The sequence below is a fragment of the Elephantulus edwardii genome, unplaced genomic scaffold (genome assembly GCF_000299155.1).
Source record: "Elephantulus edwardii isolate Elephantulus edwardi_28Jun2011 unplaced genomic scaffold, EleEdw1.0 scaffold00014, whole genome shotgun sequence".
Classification (NCBI taxonomy): Eukaryota; Metazoa; Chordata; class Mammalia; order Macroscelidea; family Macroscelididae; genus Elephantulus; species Elephantulus edwardii.
This window is the reverse complement of record NW_006399764.1, coordinates 47,323-71,455: the sequence shown is the minus strand read 5'-3', so window position 1 is coordinate 71,455 and position 24,133 is coordinate 47,323. Positions and strand designations below refer to the sequence as shown.

Genomic DNA, 24,133 nt, shown 5'->3' with positions numbered 1-24,133 from the left:
AAAAAAAAAAAGACTGCTATACATCTCAGTCAATTCCACAGGCTAAAACAGCACAAGTCTCCAAGGCATTGTCTCTCTGATGGTTCAAATCCACCACAGGCTCTGAGGGGAAAAGATGGTCAGTCTCCTCCTGTGAAATTTACAGTCTCGAAAAACCAGCTGGAAGATCAGCTGTGAGCTGGTGCCAACTCTATCACAGGAGTTGCAATTTTGACTTTGACTTGTCTTCTAACAGACTTTGATAGACATTCAAGACTCAGTAACCAGTTTAAGGCTGATGTCACGTGTGGATACAGTGGAGGTGTCCTAACTTCAGGGAAGAATTCTATCTTCTGATTTCCAGATCTTTCAGTGTGGCCTGTGACATAACCACTTGGCATCATTCATAAATTCCTCAAGAAAAGTGAAGCTAAACAGCCTTGATCCTGCAGTTGGTGACTGGTACAAAGTAACCCTCACTGCTGGTTAGTTAGGTGCTGTTGAGTCACTCGGGTGCTCCGCCCATCAGAGTATCTGGAAACCAATACTCTGCTGCCTCCACTGAAGCCTGTGCTCAGCAGGTCAGCCTGGCTCCTAGAAATGCAAACTGGAAAATGAAAAAGTACCTTACCATGAAAAAGTGCCTGGACAATCCTGCGGTGTTTTGGAGAGTGCCTCTGGGCAGATCACACACTGTGACAAGGTCCTTCCCAGTTGTGACAATTCAATCACACTTTCCAACAAAGAATTGGCTTTTTACACTTCACAAAGGTGGTAGCTGCCTTTGCTAGTTTTTTCTCCACCGTTGAAGTGGTTTGGGATTATGATAGAGGCGAATGAATGCTAAGGCTCCCTGAAGAGTGTTCCTGCTCCAAATCTGTGGCTCCCGTGAAATGACAGGCACAAGCTGGAAGGGACAGTCCTCTGCACAAGGTAGCAGACACATCCAGACCCTGCAGCCCACCTACTGCCAAGAGACTGAGAAAGAGAACACTGGATTAGAAGTGGACACCTCCCACCCTAGTCTCCCTAAATTGGCATGACTTTCTGCTTGTAATTGCACTCTTTTCCCTTGAAATTCTCTTTAATCATAATTCTCTTTATCAGGAAAATGGGACATTGGGAGAAGAAAGGGAAATGGTCTTTACATTTTTTTTAAAAAAATCCTCCAACATGTAATGCTTGAAAATCCTTTGACTGGGGGGAAAAAAAATCAGACTTGAAATGCAAAGGCATATGTGGGAGGAAAAATATTGAGGTTTAAAATCATACCACAGTATAAAAGGCGATGGTAGACACTCGCCTAAAGCAGATCACTGTTGTTCTAGAAGGGGGAGGAGAAGAGGGTGCTAACAAGAAAATTGGAGGAGAGGGAACTGTGACGTGTACAAGGAACAAAGGTTTATTTAACCTAGGAATAAGCATCCTGCCTCCACTCTCCTATTTAGACATAGGACTCCTCTCTGATGGACACAGGAAACCTAATGGCTCAGATATCAAAACTAAATTATCTTGTTATTTATTAATAGCCAAGGCAATCTCTAAGTCTCAGATTCAGCTCTGCATTCAGCTACTAGCCTTAGTAAACTCAGTTTCCAGTAATGAGTTATGCTGCCATCATTGTTAGGTGCCCTTGAGTCAACTTGAACTCAGTTTCCAATAACGAGTTACGCTGACATCATTGTTAGGTGCCCTTGAGTCAACTTGAACTCACAGCAGCCCTGTGAACAACAGATCTGAACCCTGCCCTCTCTAGCGCTATCTTCACAATCTCAGACATGCTCAAGCCTGATAGGACAGTCACTGCGTCACTCTATCTGGTTGAGGGTCGTCGTCTTTGTCTGACAGTCCATCTCTCCCAGTATGCTGTCATTTTCATGACAACGTGACAAAGTATGTGAAACAAAGTTTCACTGTCCTTTTCACTAAGGAGCACTCTGGTTACACTTCCTCCAAGACAGACTTTGGCAACCCAAGGACTATTCAGTACTTCTCCAACACCTCAATTCAAAAGCCCCAATTCTTCATTGTACAACTTTTGGATGCCTAGGAAGTAACTGAAAAGACCCTGTTGTGGAGTAGGCATGTCTCAGTCTTTAAATTGGCTTAATCCTTACTCTTGAAAACTTGGTGAGGTCCCTGATAGCAGACTTTCCCAAGTGCAACATGTCTTTTGATTTCTTGACTGCTGGTTCCATGGAAGCTGACTGTAAACTCAAGTAAAGAAATTGTTGGCAACTTCAGTCTTTTCTCCATCGATCACAATACTATCTACTGGTCCAGTAGTAAAGATTTCTATTTTCTGAATGTTGAGATGTGATCCATATGGAAAGCTGCAGTCCTTGATCTTCTGGAGCAAATGCTTCAAGTCCTCTTCATTTTTGGCAAGTAAGGTTGTGCCATCTGCATAATTCCGGTTGTCTTGTTCCAATACTGATGCCACGTTCTTCTCCATATAGTTCAGTCTGTCAAATGATTTGTTGAGCATACAGACTGAATATGAACTCAGTGTTTGAATCATAATGATTCATAATGATTGGAGGGCGGGGATAATACTACAACCTGAATTTAAAATAAAGCAAAATGAAACAATTATCAAGATAATTACAGAGTAATAAATCTAAGTATTTATATTTGTTCCCTTTCCAAAGAAGGGTGACCCAACAGAGTGTGGAAACTGTAGAACAATATCATTGATTTCACATGCAAGCAAGATTATACTGAAGATTATCCAAAAACAACTGGAACAGCACATCAGCAGAGAACTGCCAGAAGTCCAGGCTGGGCTTAGAAGGGGTCGTGGTACTAGGGATATTGTACCTAATGTTAGATGGATCTTAGCTGAAAGCAGGGAATACCAGAGGAGTATCTATCTGTGTTTCATTGATTAAGCAAAGGCATTTGTGTGGATCATAAGAAACTGTGACTGACTCTGAGAAGAATGGGAATCCCAGATCACGTGATCATGCTAATGTAAAGCCTATACTTGGACCAAGAGGCAGTCGCTAGAACAGAGCAAGGAAACACTGCATGGTTCAAAATTGGGAAAGGCGTATGCCAGGGATGTGTCCTGTCTCCATACCTTTTCAACCTATATGCAGAACAGATTATCTGGGAGGCTGGGCTCTATGAGGAGAAATGTGGTATCAGAATTGGTGGAAGATCTATCAACAACCTGCGTTATGCAGATGACACAACCCTGCTTGCTGAAACTGAGGAGGACCTGAAGCACCTGCTACAGAGGGTCAAGGACTGCAGCCTTCAATATGGATTGAGGCTCAGTTTCAAGAAGATAAAGATTCTCACCACTGGACCAATTGGCAGCATCAGGATGGATGGTGAAGAGATTGAGATTGTTCACAGCTTTAGTCTGCTTGGTGCCACAGTCCATACTCTTGCCACCAGCAGCCAGGAAATTAAAAGGTGTATTGCAATGGGAAAGTCTGCTGTTAGGGACCTCTCCAAAGTACTGAAGAGCAATGGTGTTTCTCCAGAAACTAAGGTGTGCCTAATACAGGCCATGGTCTTTGCAATCACTTGTTATGCATCAGAGAGTTGGACAATGACTAGGGAGGATAGAAGAATTGATGCCTTTGAGCTGTGGTGCTGGAGAAGAGTATTGAGGGTACCATGGACTGCTAAGAAAACAAACAGATTCAGCCTGGAGAGGGTTAAACAGGGCTGCTCCTTGGAGGCAAGGATTCTGAGGCTCTGTCTGACATACTTTGGATATGTTGTAAGGAGGGACCAGTCCTTGGAGAGGGACATCATGCTTGGGAAGGTGAAAGGACAGCACTGGAGGGGAAGGCCCTCTATGAGGTGGATTGATTCAGTGACTGGGGTAATCGGGATGGGTGTATTGGACACAGTGCGACCGGCACAGGACAGAGCAGAGTTTAGGGCTGTTTTTCATAGGGTTGCTATGAGTCGCAAACAACTCAATGGCACATAACAACAACAATAAATCTAAGAATTTAGTTATTCTGAAAAGTCAATTTTAGTTTTAAAAATAAAATTTTACAGTATAAACAAACCTCTCTACTAAGTGTAATCAAGGAAAAAAGGAAGAAACATAAAGCTTATGAAAGGAGAAATGGACAAAGAGTAACTTTAAAATGTCAAAAAGAGAACTGTATATGCATAGTCATTGCTTGCATTTTTTAAAAAATAAAAGGAAAGGGGATCCAATTTACACCGAGCGAGAACAGCCCTTCTCCAAGTACCCTTCCTCTCTTCTCAGAGTCTCGTCAACCATTCTAAAACTCCCACTTTTCAAATGCCTCAGAATCTCCCCACATTTCCCTGACAGGGTCAAGGTAGCCACTCTTGGGCTTCAGTTCCCATAGATCTTTGTAAAAACCTTGCACTCTGGGAACTTCACCTCCAACCCCTCCCAATATCCTGTAATTGTCTTATATTCTGCGATCCATTAATAACAAGGAGCTCTGGTGGCCTAGTGGTAAGAAGCTGCTCTGCAATCCCAAAGGCCCTTGGTTAGAATCCACCAGCTGTTCCTCAGAAAAAAGCTAGGCAGTCTCCTCCCCTGAGATTTACTGCCTCTAATACCCCACTGGAGGATGAGCTAGAAGATGATTCTGACTCAACAGCACACACAACAATAATTAATATTGTTAATCAATACTAATAATATTAAGTGGTTGCCAGCCTTCCCCAGTGCTAAGATACTATTAATTATAGATTATTGTTGTTATGTACCTTTGAGTCAGAACTGAGTCAGAGCTGACCCTTCAGTATGTTTCAGAGGCTGTAAATCATACAGGAGACTGACTATCCTTTGGCCCCCCATAGAGCAGCTCCTAGGTTCGAACTAATTGCCTTTGTCTTGACAATGCAACTCCTTATCCCACATAGTCCTTGTTGCATGGAGTGCCTAGGGCCTGTGGCAGTTCCGCTGGTTAGTGCCCTTTTCAATCAAAGTGACTTTCCTTTTTAAACAATGTAGCCTGGGCCTTCTGGTTGAATTCTTTCTCTCGTGAAGGCCAGAACCGAGACTGTGTTATCTGGCCGCACCCTCATGCATCGTTTTTCAATCTAGTGGCCTAGTGGATAAGGATTTGTACTGCCAAACCATAGGCAGGGTTCCAATCCACCCATCACTCCGAGTGAGCAGGCAATCCTGTTCTAAGATTTAAGCTGTAAGTCGGTGTTGACTCAACATGACCTCTCCTCTAGACCAAAATGGCGGAGCTGGTTGGAAGTCAAAGTACAGAGACAAGGCAATTTGCTAATTGGAAATCAGAGTGTATAGAATTCTGAATCAAATGACCCAAAGAGGAAAAAGTGCTGAGAGTTTATAAAAGAGAGTACAAGGACATTCAGCAAACATTCAGTGATTGGCTAACATTTTAGGTAATGTTTACAAGGAACTTCAGATAAATTTCGTGACTGGTTGACATGCAGGTAACAGCTATAAAATTGGCACATACTGAGCTGAAGAATGTTTCGAAAGTTACGTTAAAAGTTACAGGGTAGAAATTAGGGTCTAGGGGAGCTCTGGTGGCCTAGTGGCAAGAAGCTGCACTGCAATCCCAGAGGAACGCGGTTCGAATCCACCAGATGCTCTGCCGGAGAAGGAGGCGCAATATCCTCTTGTACCAGTCAGATCTGATTTGACGGTACACGCACACAAAATAATAAATAAAAAAAAAGAAAAGAAATTAGGGTCTTGTGAGCAGCCATAGAAGGGCCACTGTTGGTCTCTGCCTATCCAGAACAAAGAAGAGGGACAAAAAGCAAAGATATATAGAAAAAAATCATTCAGAGGACTACATGGACCCCAGATACCACCTCTGACCACTCCAAAGTGGATCACAGTAAAGGTCCTCAATAGAATGGGTGGGGATAAATGTGGAACAAAACCAAAAAATGTAAAAAAGGCCAAGTTTACTAGTCTGATAGAGACTGGGAGATCCCCCAAGACATGGAGCAAATCTCATACACACAACTCCTCTTTCAGCTAAACAGGAGACAGGGCTATAAGGTAACCAGTAACACAGGGAGGCAGTCACTCAGAATAAGCCATTATGCAAAGTCAAAAGAGCAGCATCTGCCCAAGGATAAAGCTCAGAAAGCAGGAGGGGGAAGGATTAATGGAAATAGGAATCCCAAGCAGGAAGTGGGGAGAATATATTAACATTACGGGTATTACGATTTGCTATAAAACAACGTACATAAAGGGCTGCATGGAAAACTGAATTGCTTTGTAAACTTTCACTCAATTCACAGTTTTTTTAAAAAGTTACAAAGTCAGCACATTGGGTACATCTGACTCGAAAACAATCATCATGAGACCCTCTCTGTATGGTTGCAGGGAGGATATGTGTAATTCTCAAGTTTAATTTGAGGATCCGTTCTGAAAATTGTCTTGGATTAACTTCCCAAGCAGTGAGCAAAATTATAGTTTTCTGAAACTGTTTACCAAATAATTCACTCAGGGGACAGTGGAGAGCTACAGGAATGACAAGCTACGTTCCTAAAGCAGAGGTTTCTTTTGATTCAAATGTAGTTTCACCTGCAGACTTTAGCAAAGCCACCATCTCACGCTTGCATTCCTAGGTTAATTCGGGGTGCTCTTAAACACCTCACTCCCTCTGCACTGTGTAGACAAGCTTACCTTCTCTGACTTTTTGGGAGTCTTTCCACTTCTCTTTCATTACTTGAATTTGCCACAAAGGACAGGCCAGGAATTGATCCAACAAGTGAAAATCCTAACCATCTCCTCCTGGATGTCAGGTAGAGTTTGTCCCTCCCCTTCTCCTAATAGTTGATGTCAAACATCTGAGAATGTAGCCACAGCATTCAAATACCAACTAATCTGTCAATCTTCTCTCTCGTCCTCCTCATCACAAATATTTCAGATGTCAACATTGAAAAGGTAGCCTCACAAGCAAGAGAGTTAGTTCATCCCCTGAAGTCAAGGATGGTTTAATATTTGGAAATCAAATCAATATAACACACAAGGAAAATCACAGGCTCATGCTAAAAGGCACTCATGAATACAAAGTTGTTGACAACAATTTTAAACAACTGAAATGCAGTTACTGACTCTAAAGAGGCAGCGCTTGATAAGGAGGTGTATGTCAAACAGAAACTCCACTACTATTCTAGACACCCTCATAGCAACCTCAGGTCCAGAACATCAATTACCTTTATTTGCATCATCTTCAGATTCAGCTAGGAAGTCTCACAGCCTAGGGGTAAGGAGTTGCACTGTCAAACCAAAGGCAGGCAGTTTGAATCCACCAAGCAATCCATAGCAGAGAGAGGCACTCTCCTCCTGTGCAATACACTGCCCCTGAAAACAGCCTTGAGAGTCAGCTGTGAGTCAGTTCCAACTTAAGGGCACACTACAACAGCAGTCCCAGCTGAACCTGGTAAGATTTTAGATTTGGCTCTTCAGCATGCCTGTTTGTCTCAAGCCAAAGAACAAGCCAGCGTGACTTTCCCAAATAAACTAGGAACAGGCAAAACCACTTCCCAGAATTGAAATTGCCCACACTCCCACCAGCCAGAAAGAAGGACTAATTAACATTTTAGCATTTAGTCTACCAGCATGAACTTGGAAATGTAAGCACTCTTGGTGTTTAGTACAGAACTACGTTTTGTCCCTGATGTTCTAATAAGCACTTCTGTGTCCAAAACCCCTGAACAGACTAGCAGAGATTATTAGACTTGAGAGCTTTCAGATTCCTGAGGAAAGAGACACAACATTAGTTGATCTCCATGGCCAAAGGGATTAGATATACTTTCAACAGCAGAAGAGGAACTTGCAGTATTTGTTTGGGGAGTGTGGGGGGAACCTACCAGATGGGGCTGAGGGTGCATCCTCCCCTTAAAACACACCAGGGAATTGTTGGGTGATTGGTTTGGTGGATGATTCCCTTTATTTTGTATGCACTCAATTCTGCAATTCCCTCCAAACGTCAGAGCCCCTGTTCGTAAATCCCTTCCACCGCTCTTTGGAGTTAAGATGTTTAGTCTGCCTGCTCACTAGACAGAATGCTCAGTGGAGCTAGCAGCAGATAGAAAACTTGGTTCTTACAGGAGAACTTGGGGTTCAAAGGGGAAATTGTCCAAGAAAAATACACACCAACCCTAACCTTCATGTGTCCTGCTTTGACAGTGCTTCCTCTAATATCTAGTCATCAGAGAGTTAACAATGATCGGGGTTTTTTGGTTGTTGTTTTTTTTCTTTTGGTGAGAAAAATTTGTATTTAGAATTAGCCTCCTGAACTCAGTTTAGATGATCCCAATTTTGCTGGCAACATCCAAAGCATCATAATCAGGAGCAAGTCAAACATAGGCCTTCTTCTCTCCATCAGGCCTAATCAAAGTGTTGACCTTAGCCACGTCAATGTCATAGAGCTTCTTTACAGCTTGTTTAATTTAGTGCTTGTTGGCCTTGACATCCACAATGAACACAAACAAGTGTGTTGTTATCTTCTATCTTCTTCATAGTTGACTCAGTGGTCAGGGGAAATTTGATGATGGCATAGTGATCAAGCTTGTTTCTCCTGGGGGCGCTCTTCTGGGGATATTTGGGCTGCCGTCGGAGTCTCAGCGTCTTAGGCCACTGGAAGGTGGGTGACGTGCGGATCTTCGGGGGTTTTTTTGGCTGTGGACGCCCTTCAGGACTGCCTTCTTAGACTTTAATGCCTTTGCTTTGGCTTCAGTTTTGGGAGGGGCAGGGGATTCCTTCTTCGCTTTCGGCACCATCTTCGAAAAAGCAATGATCGTAATTTTTAACATACTCTTTTTCAGCAATATGCCTAGAAGTGCCTGTTACCAGTGCAACTCTTAGTTATACTTGTGATGGGGACTTGAGGTCAAGAGATGAGAAGAAATTAAAACAACTATGAGATATCATTTCACCCCAGTCAAAATAGCAAAATTTAACAGAACAGCAAGCAACAAATGCTGGCGAGGTTGTGGAGAAACTGGAACCCTGATTCACTGTTGGTGGGAGTGTAAAATGGTGCAACCCCTGTGGAAAGCAGTATGGCGCTTTCTCAAAAAGTTGCAAATAGAGATACCATTTGACCCAGCAATTCCACTACTGGGAATATACCCTGAAGAGACCATAGCTGACATCCAAGCAGATATATGCACACCCATGTTTATTGCAGCTTTGTTCACAATAGCAAGGAGTTGGAAACAACCTAAGTGCCCATCAACAAACGAATGGCTAGAGAAGCTGTGGTATATTCGCACAATGGAATCCTATGCTGCATTAAAAAACAAGGAACTCATGCAATATTATTCAAAATGGTTGACTCTGGAGAACATTATGCTGAGTGAAATATCCCAGTCACAAAGGGACAAATATTACATGATGCCACTGTTGTAGAATGGGACTGTCCTTGGGGTTGGGGAGAGACTGAGCAAGATGGGTTCAATGAAGTGTGCTGCACTGAGGTGGGGGGAGGGAGGGAACTGCTTAAAAGAGATATATAACTGGGTGTTTCTGTCATCACAGGAGTCTAGAGCGAGGGCTGCATGGTGGAGGGGACCTGGGAGGGGGTTTGTGGAACAATGAAAGAATCTTTTCTTTTACTTTTCCATAATTTTTGACTCATGTACTTATAACTTGTTAGTCAAATTTGTGTCTTCTAGGTTGCAACACCCCCATGATACATCTTCAAGGATATGAACATGTATGGCCAAGCACAATCAATAAGAGTGCATCTAAATTCCAAAATCAATCTCCATAATAGTCTATGTGTTTCCTACTGCCAAAGGGGCCCTTTAGAGTAGTGAGAGAAGATCTTCACCCTGAAACCCACAGCGTCCCTTTTCAGCAGGAAGTAGCTAAGAGAATACGCCATCCCCTTTTCCTTATGACTCAGGGTGAAGTCTCTCTCAGGGAGAAGTGATAGGGAATGGCAAAGGACACACTGACAAAGAAGATTAATCAGAACTGGCTTTGACAAGCACTGTGGCATTTGGACAAGAACAAACTGGGAGGAGGGTAGAGAGAATGGTGCAGCGGTGAATGAATGGAAACCCAAAATCTCTGTAAATGTTTATGAAAATTAATAAAATATAATTATAGAAGAAAAAAAAAGAGATGAGAAGAAATAAGCCCAGCACATATTCAGGCCTCGCAGTGCATTCTACTTGCCTCCAAACTCTCTTCTGCCCAGTGCCAGAATGGGATTTCAGTGTCAGCTCTACCCAGTTCTGGCAGCTATGGCATAGTGGTTAAGGGTTATGCTGACGAAAGGTCAATGGTTCTAACCCACCAGACACTCTGTAGGAGAAAGGTGTGGCCGTGTGCTTCTGTAAACAGTCCAGCCTTGCAAATCCTACAGGAACAGTTCTGCTCTGTCCTGTAGGATTGCTTTGATTCAGAATCGACTAGCTGGTAAAGCGTTTGGGTTTTCCTTTTGGAATTAACCTCCAAGCAAAACTGGTTCTCCTAGCAATGGTATATTCTTAACCGCACTCTGGTATTCTTTTAAATATCTATTTTTTTATACAGCTGTGAAGCACACAATGACATGATTTTTAAAACCCTTTATTTTTCTTAATATGATTCTGAAACGTAAGTTACATAAAACTTAAGAGACTCTAAAAACATTCTGGACTGGGAAGCCAAAAGAATTTCTTGTTCAAAGGCCGCCATCTGGTGGCCAATGACAGGAAACCCAGAAAATGGACTTGGTAGGAAAGCTCAAACTCGATCTTAATTAAATACACTTGTTAAGCGAGATTGGGAATAGAAAATACCTTTCCATTCAATGACTATGTTTTTGGTGCCTCCAAATGTTGTGATTATTGAATTTCAATAGTTCTGACTATTTAACAGGTGTCCCTTTTGATCTTTATGTTTGAGCAACAGATCCAAGCAAGCCAGCAAGCCAAACTATGACGACCATATGGCCAAGTTCAGGCAGTTCTCAGGTCATGGACAAGATTATCCTGTGTCTAAGTCTCCAAGTGAAATGTGTAGGTGAGTTGTAACCATCTTCCTTTAGTGCCAGAGGGATGGTAGTGGCACAGTGTGTAGGGAGTTGGACTGCTAATTCAAAGGTGGTGCCTGGCTGGCTGTTTGAACCCACCTCGAGGGAAAGATGAGCAATCTCTCCCTCCAGGCGATGACAGCCTTTCAAAACATACCGCAAGGTCAGCTATGAATAAATTCCAGCTCGACGGCAATGAGACCAAGGAGTCATCCGAGGGAGCTGCGCTGCTAACCCAAAGGTGGAACCTCTCTGGCAGTGACGCCAAGGAAGAGAGATGGACAATCCTCTCCCATGGCAGTTACAGCCTCTGAAATCTGCTGGAGGGTCAGCTTCAAGTTATCTGTGATTCAACAGCAACGAATAAGTGAATGAGTGCATTAGTATAAGAGAGGGGCTCTGGTGATGCTGTAGCTATGATGTTGCCGTTGTTGTTATGTGCTGTCGAGTCACCTGCGACTCATAGCGACCCTATGTACAACAGCCCTAAACTCCGCTCTGTCCTGTGCCAATCGCACTGTCTCCGACACTCCCATCCCGATTATCCCAGTCACTGAATCAATCCACCTCATAGAGGGCCTTCCTCTCCTGCGCTGTCCCTCCACCCTCCCAAGCATGATGTCCTTCTCCAGGGACCGGTCTCTCCTCACAACATGTCCAAAGTATGTTAGACGGAGCCTCCGAATCTTTGCCTCCAAGGAGCCACCCGGTAAAGCCAGCAGTTCAAATCCACCAGGTGCTCTGAGAAAGACAACAAGGCAGGCTGCTCCAGTAGGATTAACTCAGAAAATTCAAACCCACTTCAGTTGATTCAATTTGACTCATAGCAACCCTGCATCGGGTTTCTGAGGCTGTAAATGCAGTGGACAGAGATGGTTCATCTTGCCTCTGCAAGAGCTGCTAGTGGCTTTGAACTGCAGGAAAGGCTTCTATGAGCACTTTCAAAATAAAGATGAGACCACTCTAGCTCTGGTGAATGGGTGCCATATGGAACCCCGAAACTATAGACCTTAGACACTCTTCAAACCTGACAGTGAGCTTACGGTCAAACATCACCTTTCACTCAAAGACCTTAAAAAATTAATGCCTATGAAGCATATACTCCTCAGCACAGTCTATCATACAAGACCAGAAGGACAGCACTGGTCCAAAAACCAAAGTTCAGGAGAGGAAATAGGAAAAATGGGTGCATGAAAACAAGGAACCCAGGAAGGAAGAGGAAGGGTTCTTAAGCTAAGGGAATGATAAAAAGAAAAATGTATAAACTGCTTGAAGGAAAACTAATCTGCTATGTAAACTTTCACCCAATCACAGTAAGATATTTTTAAAAAGAGAGACATAAACGAAAAGTGTGTGTGTGCCGCAAGCAAGGGAGAATAAAGGAAAAGGAAGACTCATCAACAACCTGTGCTATGCAGGTGACACAACCTTGCTGGCTCAAAATGAGAAGGACTTGAAGCACTTGCTGCATAACATCAAAGAATATGGCCTTCAATATGGACTGCATTTCAATGTCAAGAAAACAAAGATCCTTACCACTGTACTGATAGGCAACATTGACAGACAGAGAAAAGACTGAAACTGTCAACAACTTCATCTTGCTTGGATCCACAACCAACACCCTTGGTACCAGCAGTGAGGAAATCCGGAGCTGTATTGCATGTGGCAAGTCCATTGTCAGGGTCCTTTTCAAATTACTGAGGAGCAACAAAGTCAGTTTGAAGACTTAAGAGCACCTAATTCAAGCCTGTCTTCTCCATCACTTGGTATGCATCTGAGACTTGGAAAATAAATAAGGGTCACAGAAAAAGAACTGATGCCTTTGAGCTGGGGTGCTGGAGAAGTGTACTGATCATCCCATGGATTGAAAAAAGAACAAACAAATGTGTCTTGGAGAAAGTGCAGACAGAGTGCTCTTTGAAGGCAAAGGTGATAAAGCTTCACCTCACATACTTTAAGTATGTTGCTAGAAGGGGGCTTTTCCTTGGAGAAGGACATGGTGCTTGGAAAGGCAGGCAGTCGGTGAAGGAGAGGAAGATCCTCAACCAGGTAGACTGGTATGGTGACTGCTACAGTGGGCTCTTGTATGTCTGGAAGTGTGAGGATGGCACAGGATAGGCCAGGGTTCAGATCTGTTGCTTTGGGTTGTACTTGATACAATAGCAACAAGGAGCACAAATATATACCTAGTCTTCTGTTTCTAACTCTATGTTAAGTCAATTTGTACACAGATTTGCTCCCATTAGATCTGACATGAAAAGGCCAAACACAAGAATACTTATATGCAAATTCAAATGCAAGCTGTAGAAATTTAAAACAAGTCTACAAGAGTCAAATTAACTTGAGTGTATCCTAGCTGAACTCAGAAACTATGTCAAAAATACATATGCATTGAAGACCAATGATCAAAGACACAGATGAGTTCTAAGATGTTATCACAGACATCATACAAGAAGAAAGAAAAGATAAGAAAAGACTGGAGAGAGACCAAGATGGATTTGAGAAAGGCCTCTAGAACTGGCTCTTGAATGTAGAATAACTAAATTGACTGGAAATATCAAAATGATAACATTAAAAAGATGAACAGAATATTTCAAAGGGAAACAGTGGAAGAAAAAGTAAAATATTATAATGAAATGTGCAAACACCTGGAGTTAGAAAGTCAAAAGGGAAGAGCATGCTTGGTATTTCTCAAGTTGAATGAACTGAAGAAAAAAATTCAAGTTACAGTAAGTGAAGGATTCAATGAATAAAATATTGAGTGATGCACAAAGCATCAAAAAAGGTGGGAAAATCAGTAAATAGGTAACAGTCACAGATTAAGGTGGGTGAAGAGACAGGGAATACATATGAAGAGACAAGCACAGTATCACTGCTGGAAGGTCAGCTATGAGTCAGTTCTGACTTCGCGGTACACAACAATAACATAAACACACAAGAATTAAGAAAGGAATAGAGAAAAAAGTTTATTAGTGGTTACCAAGACAGGAAGGACGGTGAAAAAGGGGTGATGGAAACACTACGCTGATTAAAGGTAAGACTACAGAGCCAGTTACTAAGTCATTAAGTTGAACTTGGTAAAGTTTATGATTTACAACAACATTAAAGAGTAGTTGCTAAGGTTGGTTATGTACAACCAAATACTTCATGAGATTTAATCCTTGGCTTGGTTCACAGAATGTTCCAATTAATTGGGACAATAAGATGCTTTGTGCCTCTTCCTACCTCCTACTCTAATACATAAGGTCTTAGAGGCTTGCAAGTCTTTGAGGTTACCCGAGGCACAATTGGTCTGTTTTCCCTGGAATAGAGGAAGAGAAAGAGAGAGTTGCAACAGGAGGGTTTGGAACGTGTCTAACTGCCTCCTTTGCCACAAGACCAGAACTGGATGGTAACCAGCTACCATTACTGACCATGTTTCTACAGAAAAATGCAGAAATAGCAAATTTTCATAGACTCCAGGCTTCCTGGAGCCATGAAGTTTGAATGAAACTTTCTGCTTGCTGCTGCATATATTATTAACAAAAAAATAAATAAAATTATATGGGGGGGGTGAACAGATGACTTTTAAAAAAATAAAGCACTGCATGTTTTAATTCACAAGTAAAAGTTGACACGCAATCAAAACAGGAGCCAGTAGTTTGCACCTAACAGTTGACCACCTTCCATGCAAAAGTCGGGTCTCCATAAGGTCACTTTGGCCAGTGCTTCCTGAGATGCTCCTTCAGCTGAGGGATGGAAGGGAGCAGCTGCTGGCACTCATGACAGCGAAGGGGCAACTTCAAGAGCTCGGACATTCCATCTCCAACAGTCACTCGGCCAGCCTCCTGTACCATCTTGATCACAGCTGCAGGCAAGACAAAAAAGTCCAGATCACAGAGATTCCGTAAGACATCAGAAAAGAAAACGGGACTGCAAATCAAAGTATGTCAGATTTCCTAAAGCTGTTGAGGAAAGTGTGATTTCCTGTTGGGAAAAGAAGCTCATCTGAACACACAGTCTTTGAGACAGCATGTATTTTTTCAGATACACTCTGAGCAAACCATGTTACTATGTCAAGACTTAGCACAGTGCTTATAAGGGACCTGCTGGTCCCTTATAAATGGTAGCCGTCACCATTAACCGCAGAATACTGGACTTTAGACAGTATATAAAACAGAAAGGCTGCCTTCCACGTCATTGAGCATTGAAGCTTTTCATCAATGGACCACTTCCAATACAAAGCAGCCACTGATCTCCCTGCCACACCCCCCAGAGCAAAAGAGACAGAGCTGAGCAAAGCTTTCTCATCCACAAAACTCCAGCAATCTTCAGAGTAATCTTAAAATCCCTCCTGTTCAAACATGTTTTGACCCTAACAAAACCATTTTTGCAGTTGCCAAAGAAGGCTGCTCACAGCAAAGTGGCAACTGCACTGTAATCAAATAATACAGTTTCTGTAAATGGAGCTCTCTCTAAAGTACACAAAATTGTATATGGGTTTTTAAGGTAGGTTATTCTTTAGAAAAACAAGGTAATCAAGTATAAGAACAGCAGAGAAAATGAAAGAAGCACAGGTTTACCTTGTGAGTCTAGAAAGTATTCTGTGTTGAAAGAATTCCAATGCTTTTTGTTTTTAAGGCAAGGGGAGTCAAAATCCTGGCTGATCACATGGAGGTGCACATGGCTGGTAGAAAAGAAAGAAAGGAAATCAACCATTAAACTCATTCAGAATTGTGGCTGAATTAAAATTATAAACTGGGTAGACATATGGGTATATACACAGTGTGGACAGTGTGCAAATCAACTCAGTCCATTCACTTGACAACATTTAATGCTTCTCAAGTACCTACCAGGTGGCAAGCACTTTTCTAGGCACTAAAATTTAGCAACAAATTATATTTATCTACATAGTGACGGTAACAATTGGCCTCAAAGCAGTGATTTTAAGGATGATGCCGGATCAAGCAAGGTTTTGATGTGTTGTACACAGGGTCAGTACAAGTTGGAGTCAATTTGATGGCACCTCCCAAGATGAAGAACTCCAAGATCTTTTCAGTCACTTGCTATGCATCTGAGAGTTGGACTACAACTAAGGATGGCAGAAGAAGAATTCTTGCCTTTGAGCTGTGATGTTGGAGATAACACCATATCCTACAGAATGCCAAAAGAGCAAACAGCTATGTCTTGAAGAAGATGCAGCCAGAGTGTTCCTTGGAGGCAAAGAGGATTTAGCTTCATCCCACAGAGTTTGGGCATATTGCTAAGGAGAGGCTATTTCTAGGAGAAGGACATGATTGGGAAGGTGGAGGGACAGCAAAAGAGAGGAAGACACCCCCCCCCACCATGTAGACTGACACAGTGACTGCTGCAATGGGCACTAGTGTGTCAGGAAGTATGAGGATGGTACAGGAGAGAACAGGGTTCAGATCTGTTGCTCACAGGGTCACTATGTGTTGTACTTGACTCGATAGCAACACAAGAAGACAGAAACAGCCTATGCCGTTATAGAAGACACATTCTAAAGGAGCGAGCAATAAACTAATGACTAATCAAGGGAAATCCCAATCATTATCATTGCTAAGGAGAAATAAAACAAGAAAACTAGACAGTTAGCTGCCTCTTTAGTAGCAACGATGTTCAGAAAACATCTCTCACAGGCAGGGATTTCAGCTGAGAAAGTACCAGGCAAGCCCGGTTTGAGGGAGGAGAATCTCAAGAGGAGGACAAGTGTAAAAACTCTGAGATGAGAAAGAGCTCACTGCACTCAAACAACAGAAAGAAGGCTAATGTAGCTGAGTGCAATAAGCAAGAAGACACTGGCTGGAGAACAGGCAGCGGCCAGATCATAAAGGGCCTTAAGGGCAAACAAGGAATTTATATTTTATCCTGATCAAAGGAGGGAGTAACTGAAAGGTTTGAAGCAGGGGAGACTAATATCTGATTTGTACTTTCAAAAGACTGCTCTAGCTGTGGGTTGGAGAAAGAACTGTATGAAAGGTAAGGGAGACCAGGAAACTATTAAGCAGTTCAAGCCAGAAAAGAGCTTGGCTTAAATTAGATCTAAAGCTAGACCAAGTTTGAACATTTGGGGATACACTCAACAGAGTTTACTAAAGACTAGATGTGGGTTAAAAACTGGCTGGTCCCACTTACTGAGTTGGGAAGGGCGGATTTGGAAAACCAAGGGCTCTGTTTTAGATTAGTTGCATTTAAAAAGACTTTTTGTCACTGCAATCCCAGAGGTGCGTGGTTCAAATCCACCAGATGCTCTGCTGGAGAAGGAGGGGGCAATCTCCTCCTGTACCCGTCAGATCTGATTTGGCAGTACACGTAAAAATAATACAACAAAAAATTTTTAAAAAAAAGACTTTTTGTATGGTTTTGACCATACTGTCTTGAAATGACAGAAATGATTTTTTTTAAAAACTTTCCCAAAAAATTACCAAAATAAACTTCTATGGAGGGAAATTAAAATGGAACAAAAGTAGTAACAAATAAACCTAACTGGATTACAGATGAGTAACAGACCCCCCACTGAAAAGGATACAGAAGGTAGAAAACAGCTAACCTGAGTAACTTTGGAAAACAGATTAGTATTGGATACTGTAAAACTAAAGACAAAAGAACTACATAAAAACTATGTACTTGTCATACGTTAGCAATTCTGTAACTACTGGATATGTATCCTAGGACTGAAGTTGTAAGGTTGGTAGATAAATGTGATATTTTCCATGTCAACATTCTTTCCACTTCCAGTCAGTGACACCATGTGGTTCAACATAACTAATTTAAATAAAGATGACTAAAAAAGATATGATGTCTTTGAATTGTGGTGCTGGGAAAGAGTCTTGCATATACCAGAAAAAGAACAAAGAAATCAGTCTAGAGGAAATGCAACCAGAGTGCTCCTTAGAGGCAAGGATGGTGAAATTTTGTCTCTCATACTTTGGACACGTTGTCAAAGGAGCAAGCCATTGGAAAGAGATACAAGCTGGGAAAGGTGGAGTGTCAGTGAAAGAGAGTAAGGTCTCTGTGAAATGAAAATAGGCTTGAGCATGAGGGAGACTGTGATGATGGCAGAAGATACAGCAACATTCAGTTATATTGTTCATGGGGTCATTATGAATCGTAGTCAGCATGAAAGCATCTAACAACCACTACTGATTTCTCCATTATTTGTCAGTCAGTTTGCCTTACTATGCTGGCTTACGTGTTTCTGTGAAGCTAGAAGCTACATTACAGGTATTTCAAACACCAGCAAAGTCACCCATGGTGGACAAACTTCAGTGCAGCTTCCAGACTAAGACAGACAAAGAAGCAGGACTGGCCATCTACTTCTCAAATAGCAGGTCCTCTGAATAGTCCTGGAAAACCGTTCAGTACAGTGCTGGGATATGAGCGCTTCAGAAGTTGGAAGGCACTCAAAATGCAACTTGGGGAAGCCCTGCCTCCTCAGAGAGAAGCCTACTTTAATGGCACTGATGGAGTACTTCCACTGGTGATGTGGCAAGATTTCAAATGATGACAAGCAACTACGAACTCCATCAATAACAGGAACGTTAAACATACAAAACAAGAATTCTAGGAAAACTGGAAACTGTCAACAATTAATGAAGAAAAAAAATTAACGGAACACATCGTAGCTGAGATGGGCCAGTACTGACCATTCTGATTCAATCATAGGCTCTATGCCAAGAATGACAAACTGAAGAAGAATGGTGTGTCAGGCATCATCAAAAAGAACATTTCAAGATCTACTGAAGTACAATGCTGTAAGTGGCAAGACACCGTCCATTCAAGGAAGACCCATTAACACAACTATTATTCAAATAGATGCACCAACCACTAAAGCCAAAGATGAAGAATCTGAGGATTTCTAGCAACTTTTGCAATCTGAAATGGTTCAAATACATGCAATCAAGATGCATTAGTTATAACTGGTGACTTAAACACAAAAGTTGGAAACACCAAAGGACTGGTGTTGGAAAACACAGCTCTGGTGACAGAAGAGGCTGGAGATTACAGCCTGACGGACCAGGGGTCACCAGCGCCACCCAGAGTTTACCTCATGCTGGGGATGGCGTGGTAGCCCAGCCGGAAGCGGAGTTTGCTGGAGCCAGCATGATCTGCAATGACCTCTTCCCCCACAGAATGCATGTGCTTGAGCAGCTCCAGGTGTTCCTGGGTCACAGCTTTCAAACTGGAAATGGAGGCCCAGGGTAAAACCAGCCAGTGATGACGGGCCTTGGGATACTTGTCCTTAATCACCACCACCTGCTCATCTTTGTAAACCTGCCGAGAAACAGAGAAGGCCATTCAGAGTGTCCAGCTTCTCTCTGTGCAGGCTGCTGTTATACTCATTAACTTGCTAAATTCCAACCACAATCTTGTGCAAAAGGTTTTAGTCTATCAACATTTTTAGATGGGAGGACTGAGACCCAAATAGGTTGAGTGTCCTGTGCAAAAATCAGTTACAAAGTAGGAAACAAACCCTGATCTAGCTGACTCAAGTCAGTGTTCTCAATCACTGTTATTGTACAGATTATAAAGAAGATATAAAATACTTCTACAGAGCTGATACAGAATCAGTACAAGCATAAATCTGAATCCACCCTTCTCCAACCTCCAAAGCCATTTGATGTTCCAAGAAGCCCTGCAAATGCTTTTTTAATAAAAAAAATTTAATTTTTTTTGTGTGTGTACCGTCAAATCAGATCTGACTGGTACAGGAGGAGATTGTCCCTCCTTCTCCAGCAGAGCATCTGGTGGATTTGAATCGTGCACCTCTGAGATTGCAATGCAGCTTCCTGCCACTAGGCCACCAGAGCTCCCCCGAAGAAGCCCTGCAAATCTGTCAGTCACAATACTGAGGCTCCTTTAAAACAGCCACAACCTAATAGCACCCAGAAGTTTAGGAGGGACAAAGGGGAGGGAACATGAATTTATTGGAAGCCCTCAGTTTCTTCCACAAAGAATTCCAGGGGAAAAAGCTATTTGTTCTCACAGACAGACCAAGAAAACATTTCATTTAAAGAACTGATCTCCTTTGATATCATTTGTAGTATAGATTTGACCTCTGTAGAATGGTCATTTAAAATTTGAAATAAATTTTAATCCAAATGTATTCTTACCTGCATTTTGGGATCTTGCATAGAAATCTTCAAACCTTGACTCCAGTGGCCTAATGATTCCTAAGACACAGAAAGTGTCATGTGCATTACCAATGCCAACAGCTGCACTTGACATTAGTTAGTTTAGAGGGTGATAGAAAAGCATCAATCAATATGGAAATAAGGTTAGTTTCAGAAATCAAACTAGATCCCTTAGTTTCCGTCTATTAATACTATATTTTAGAACTAACAGCCCTTCCTTCTTCCCTCCGTTTTGGAGCCAGGCATTTAGATAGAGGCTAGAAATGCTACACAACATGAATCCTGTCTTCTTTGCTCGCTTACTTCTACTTAGTCTGGCTAAGTCTCCACTTTGATTTCAAGATGAGAATTTCAAGATCTATGAAATGTTTTCCAATGGTAACCTTTTATAGATATATATTATGATTAATCCATTTTTAAGTGGTTCAATGTTAACTTTACTACCCCACTACCATTATCACTCTACCTTTTGGAATTCAAGAGAAAAATAAATAAAAGGACATTCACCCAAATGATTTTCATTCCACAAGCATGTAACTCTTTCATCTTGGGTAATAACCCTTGTTATGGTTGATAACTCCTTATACAGGACTGAGTTTTACAGCGTGCAAAATGCTAAACAGTCATTATATCTCACTGAGTTGCTACATCACCTGTCAAGCACCTTACCCTCACCTTTTTGGTAGATGCCTCTTCCTCCTTCTTCGGGGTCACAGAGCAGTGGGTAATGCCACCCCTGGGACCTGGTCTTGTCCCTGTCTCAGCTTCTTGGGCATCCCTTTCTAACGAATCACTGTTGCCTGACCTCTTTCTTTTCCTGCATGTTTCCAGGCTAGGATTTTCTGTCTCTTCCTCAAATTCTACAACATACGGATAAAGTTCATTCACCATGTGGAGAACCTGGCCAGGCCGCAGCTTCATCTCTTGGTCCTTCCCAATTATGACTGAGTCGATACTGGTGGGGTTGACCCCTACCTATGGAGTAAACAGCCAGAAAATCATCTTAATAGCAGTAACAGCTTTAATAACACAATCATTTATAAACAGGGTCTGTTTCCAAAGGCTCATTTCTAAGTTAGCTACTAGAAGTTTGGAACACATTTTCACAAGGAAAAAACCATTTCCTATACCAGTTATTAGGGAACTCTGGTGGTTGAGTGGTAAGAAATCACACTTCAATCCCAAAGGCACATGGTTTGAATCCACCGGCTGCTCCATGGAAAAGGAGATTTACTGTCTCTTAAAACCCACTGAAGGGTCAGCTATGAGTCAATTCCAGTTCGATGGCACAGATCAACAACATCAGTTACATAAAATACCAAGCCAGGCCACAGGACCTTTGTTAACCTGCAACGTGGCTATGCAATGACAGTACTGATTATGCTGCTAAGTCTCATACTTTGCATAAAACTCCAAGAGATTGGTATAAATCTCCCTGCTCCTTCTCTCACAGTCCAGGGTCAAAAAAAGTATTATCTCCTCTCTGTCCTGTATAACTTTACCAGAAGCAATTCCTTCCCCACTTCCAAGTACTGCCAAAATTCAGGTTTATTGGCATAAGGCTTTGAAAAGCAGAAGATATTCCACACATAGGAGAGCAACCTTCAATGGCTGGCATGGACACTCAAAATTCAAGAGTATAAGACCGTCATCAAGTGTAATATGCAATTTCAAATTACAAATACACATACCTGCTTGACCTTGACATAGCCCTTGTTACACTCTGCTTTCAGCTGTACTGAAAGAGATTGGATACAGTTAAACTTAAATTCCACTTGGAAGCAAGCCTTTGCTCCTGTTCTCCCTACAGGACAATGAAGCTCACCCTTGTGGGCAACATGACACATACTTTCCAAGGCCTACAAGCCTGTTACACAGAGGATCTAGTTCTCTAAATCTCACCAATTTCTAAGAGTTTCAGATACCCCATAAAATGTCCAACCATGTACATATTCCCTTAACTACTGCTAACATTCCAATGAGGCAGCTTCCCCAAACCCCAACTTCTCCCTATTCCAGAACTCCAGGGCCATGTGGGATCAGATTCAGCAGCCAGGGAAAGGATCCCCCTTCTCACAAAGTATGGACTTGGAATTAAGTCAAGCTTATACTGTTACATAAACTATAGATGCCTTCATCAGAGAAAGGTAAAAAACACATTCTCTAAAAGCAAGCCCAGCTAGTCTTGGGTAGGGGAAATGAAGGAAAAGTTCTAGAAGAAGATAGCAGGGATAAAGCAGAGAAAAAAACACTAAACACCCATATTCGCAGAAGTGAAGCTAGTGTTTAGGGAGAGGGCGCAAAGACAAGACCCTGCAGCTGCTCAGCGAGGAGAGGAGCAGAGGACAAGGCAGGATGCATTTGGGCCCGTGTTGCTGATGTTGTAATGGGGAAGCAAAGAGAAAGAAGCAGTGTTGGCACCTGCTTCTTGGCCCCAGTTACTCAAACACGGCTTTACCCTCATTCAGATTCACTCATGTGAGAAAAACCATCATCAGTGCTGGAGTCTCCAACTCTCAAAGTTCAGACCCCTTGGGCAATCTTGCTCTGGGGATCACATGGCAGATATGGTTTCAGGGAGCGTGTGCAAGAACAAAAATTTACTGAGGAAAAAATGAGGCACAGGGTAAGGTTTTGTTTCTGAGGGCAAGGACTTTCATTTCCTTAAACCCCAGAAAGGCCAACTTCACTGCTGGAAGTTACAGCCATATACCAGTCTTGCAGGGTGAAAGGAAACCACCTCATCACTTCTCAGCCAGGGTCTCAGGCAAAGAATCTGCCATACGAATTTCTCTAGGCAAAGAAGGATGCAGGTCTCAGTTACATTATCTGAGGCTAATAGGATGGAGTCGGCCTGCCTCCGATGCTCGCCTAACCCTGCCCTGAATGTCACCATGATGAGCAAACAGCAGGGATGAGTGGGTCCACATATTGGTCAAAAGAGCTCAGGCCCTGAATTTCCTTACGGCAGACAGACAAGGTCTTCCAACAGCAGCGCCCAGGGAATGTGCACCTTACCCAGAGGAACCCATCAGGACTCCTGAGGGTCATCACCGCATTCCTGTAGCCAGTTACCTTGCTGTCGAGAACATTTCTTATCAGTGATCTTAGTCTCTGGGCTTCGTCCAATCACAACTGTTTCCAAATGAGGAAGTCGGATTCGCTGGTGCAGGTTATCCTGCCTCACCAGCCAGCACGCCCGCATTGTTGTTCTGAGAGACAAAACAAAAGAGGAAGAGAATCTCTGGGACGCAAACGCACCAGTGTAAGTCTTCCAGGGCACACATCAGCACCACCACACAAGTCATTTATTAGCTGTGGATCTCAAGGCAAACGAGTTCAACTTCCTAGTATCAATTTCCTTACTCGTAAAAAGAGATAATAACAGGACTCATGATGCTAATTATGAGGATTAAATGAAATCCTGTGGGTATTTACTTGGGCATATTGTTAAGAGAGGCTATTCCCTGGAAAGGATAACACGCTTGGAAAGGTGGAGGGTCAGTGAAAGACAGAAAGACCCTCAATGAGACAGACTGACAGATCCGCAGCACAACTCCTTACCACTAGACCACCAGAGGTCCCTTACAGACATATGTAGATATAGATAGGGAACTCTAGTGGCCAGGTGGTCAGCCAACCCAAAGCCATATGGTTCAAATCCACCAGCTGCTCTGCGAGAGAAAGATTACAATCTCCTCCCATGCTGGAGAATCAGCAATGAGTCAGTTCTGACTTGACAATACATAACAACAAACAACAGCAGGTATAATCTAGATATATATAGATATATAGATATATAGATATAGATATATAGATATAGATATATAGATATAGATATATATATTTGGATCTCTATCTATAGATATATAGATATGTTGTTTTGTGTTGTAGAGTCGGAACTGACTCACAGCTGGCCCTCCAGTGGATTTTCAAAGGCAGCAAAATCACATGGAAGCAAACTGCCCATCTAACTCATCTGAAGCAGCAGCTGGTGGATTCGAATGTCATGCCTTACCCACAAGACACACACATAAG

The 24,133-nt window shown here is 42.4% G+C and overlaps 1 protein-coding gene across 1 annotated transcript; it reads right to left on the bottom strand.

Moving 5' to 3' along the window:
* Positions 1 to 14,653: 14,653 nt before the first annotated feature.
* APTX (aprataxin) lies at positions 14,654 to 23,300 on the bottom strand. Its single transcript, XM_006881249.1, has 7 exons — positions 23,171 to 23,300; positions 21,787 to 21,833; positions 20,771 to 21,070; positions 20,075 to 20,134; positions 19,009 to 19,235; positions 15,524 to 15,627; positions 14,654 to 14,808 (listed from the first exon to the last, which is right to left on the bottom strand). The coding sequence occupies exons 1-7, from the start codon at positions 23,298 to 23,300 to the stop codon at positions 14,654 to 14,656; spliced, it is 1,023 nt and encodes a 340-aa protein (XP_006881311.1).
* Positions 23,301 to 24,133: the final 833 nt, after the last annotated feature.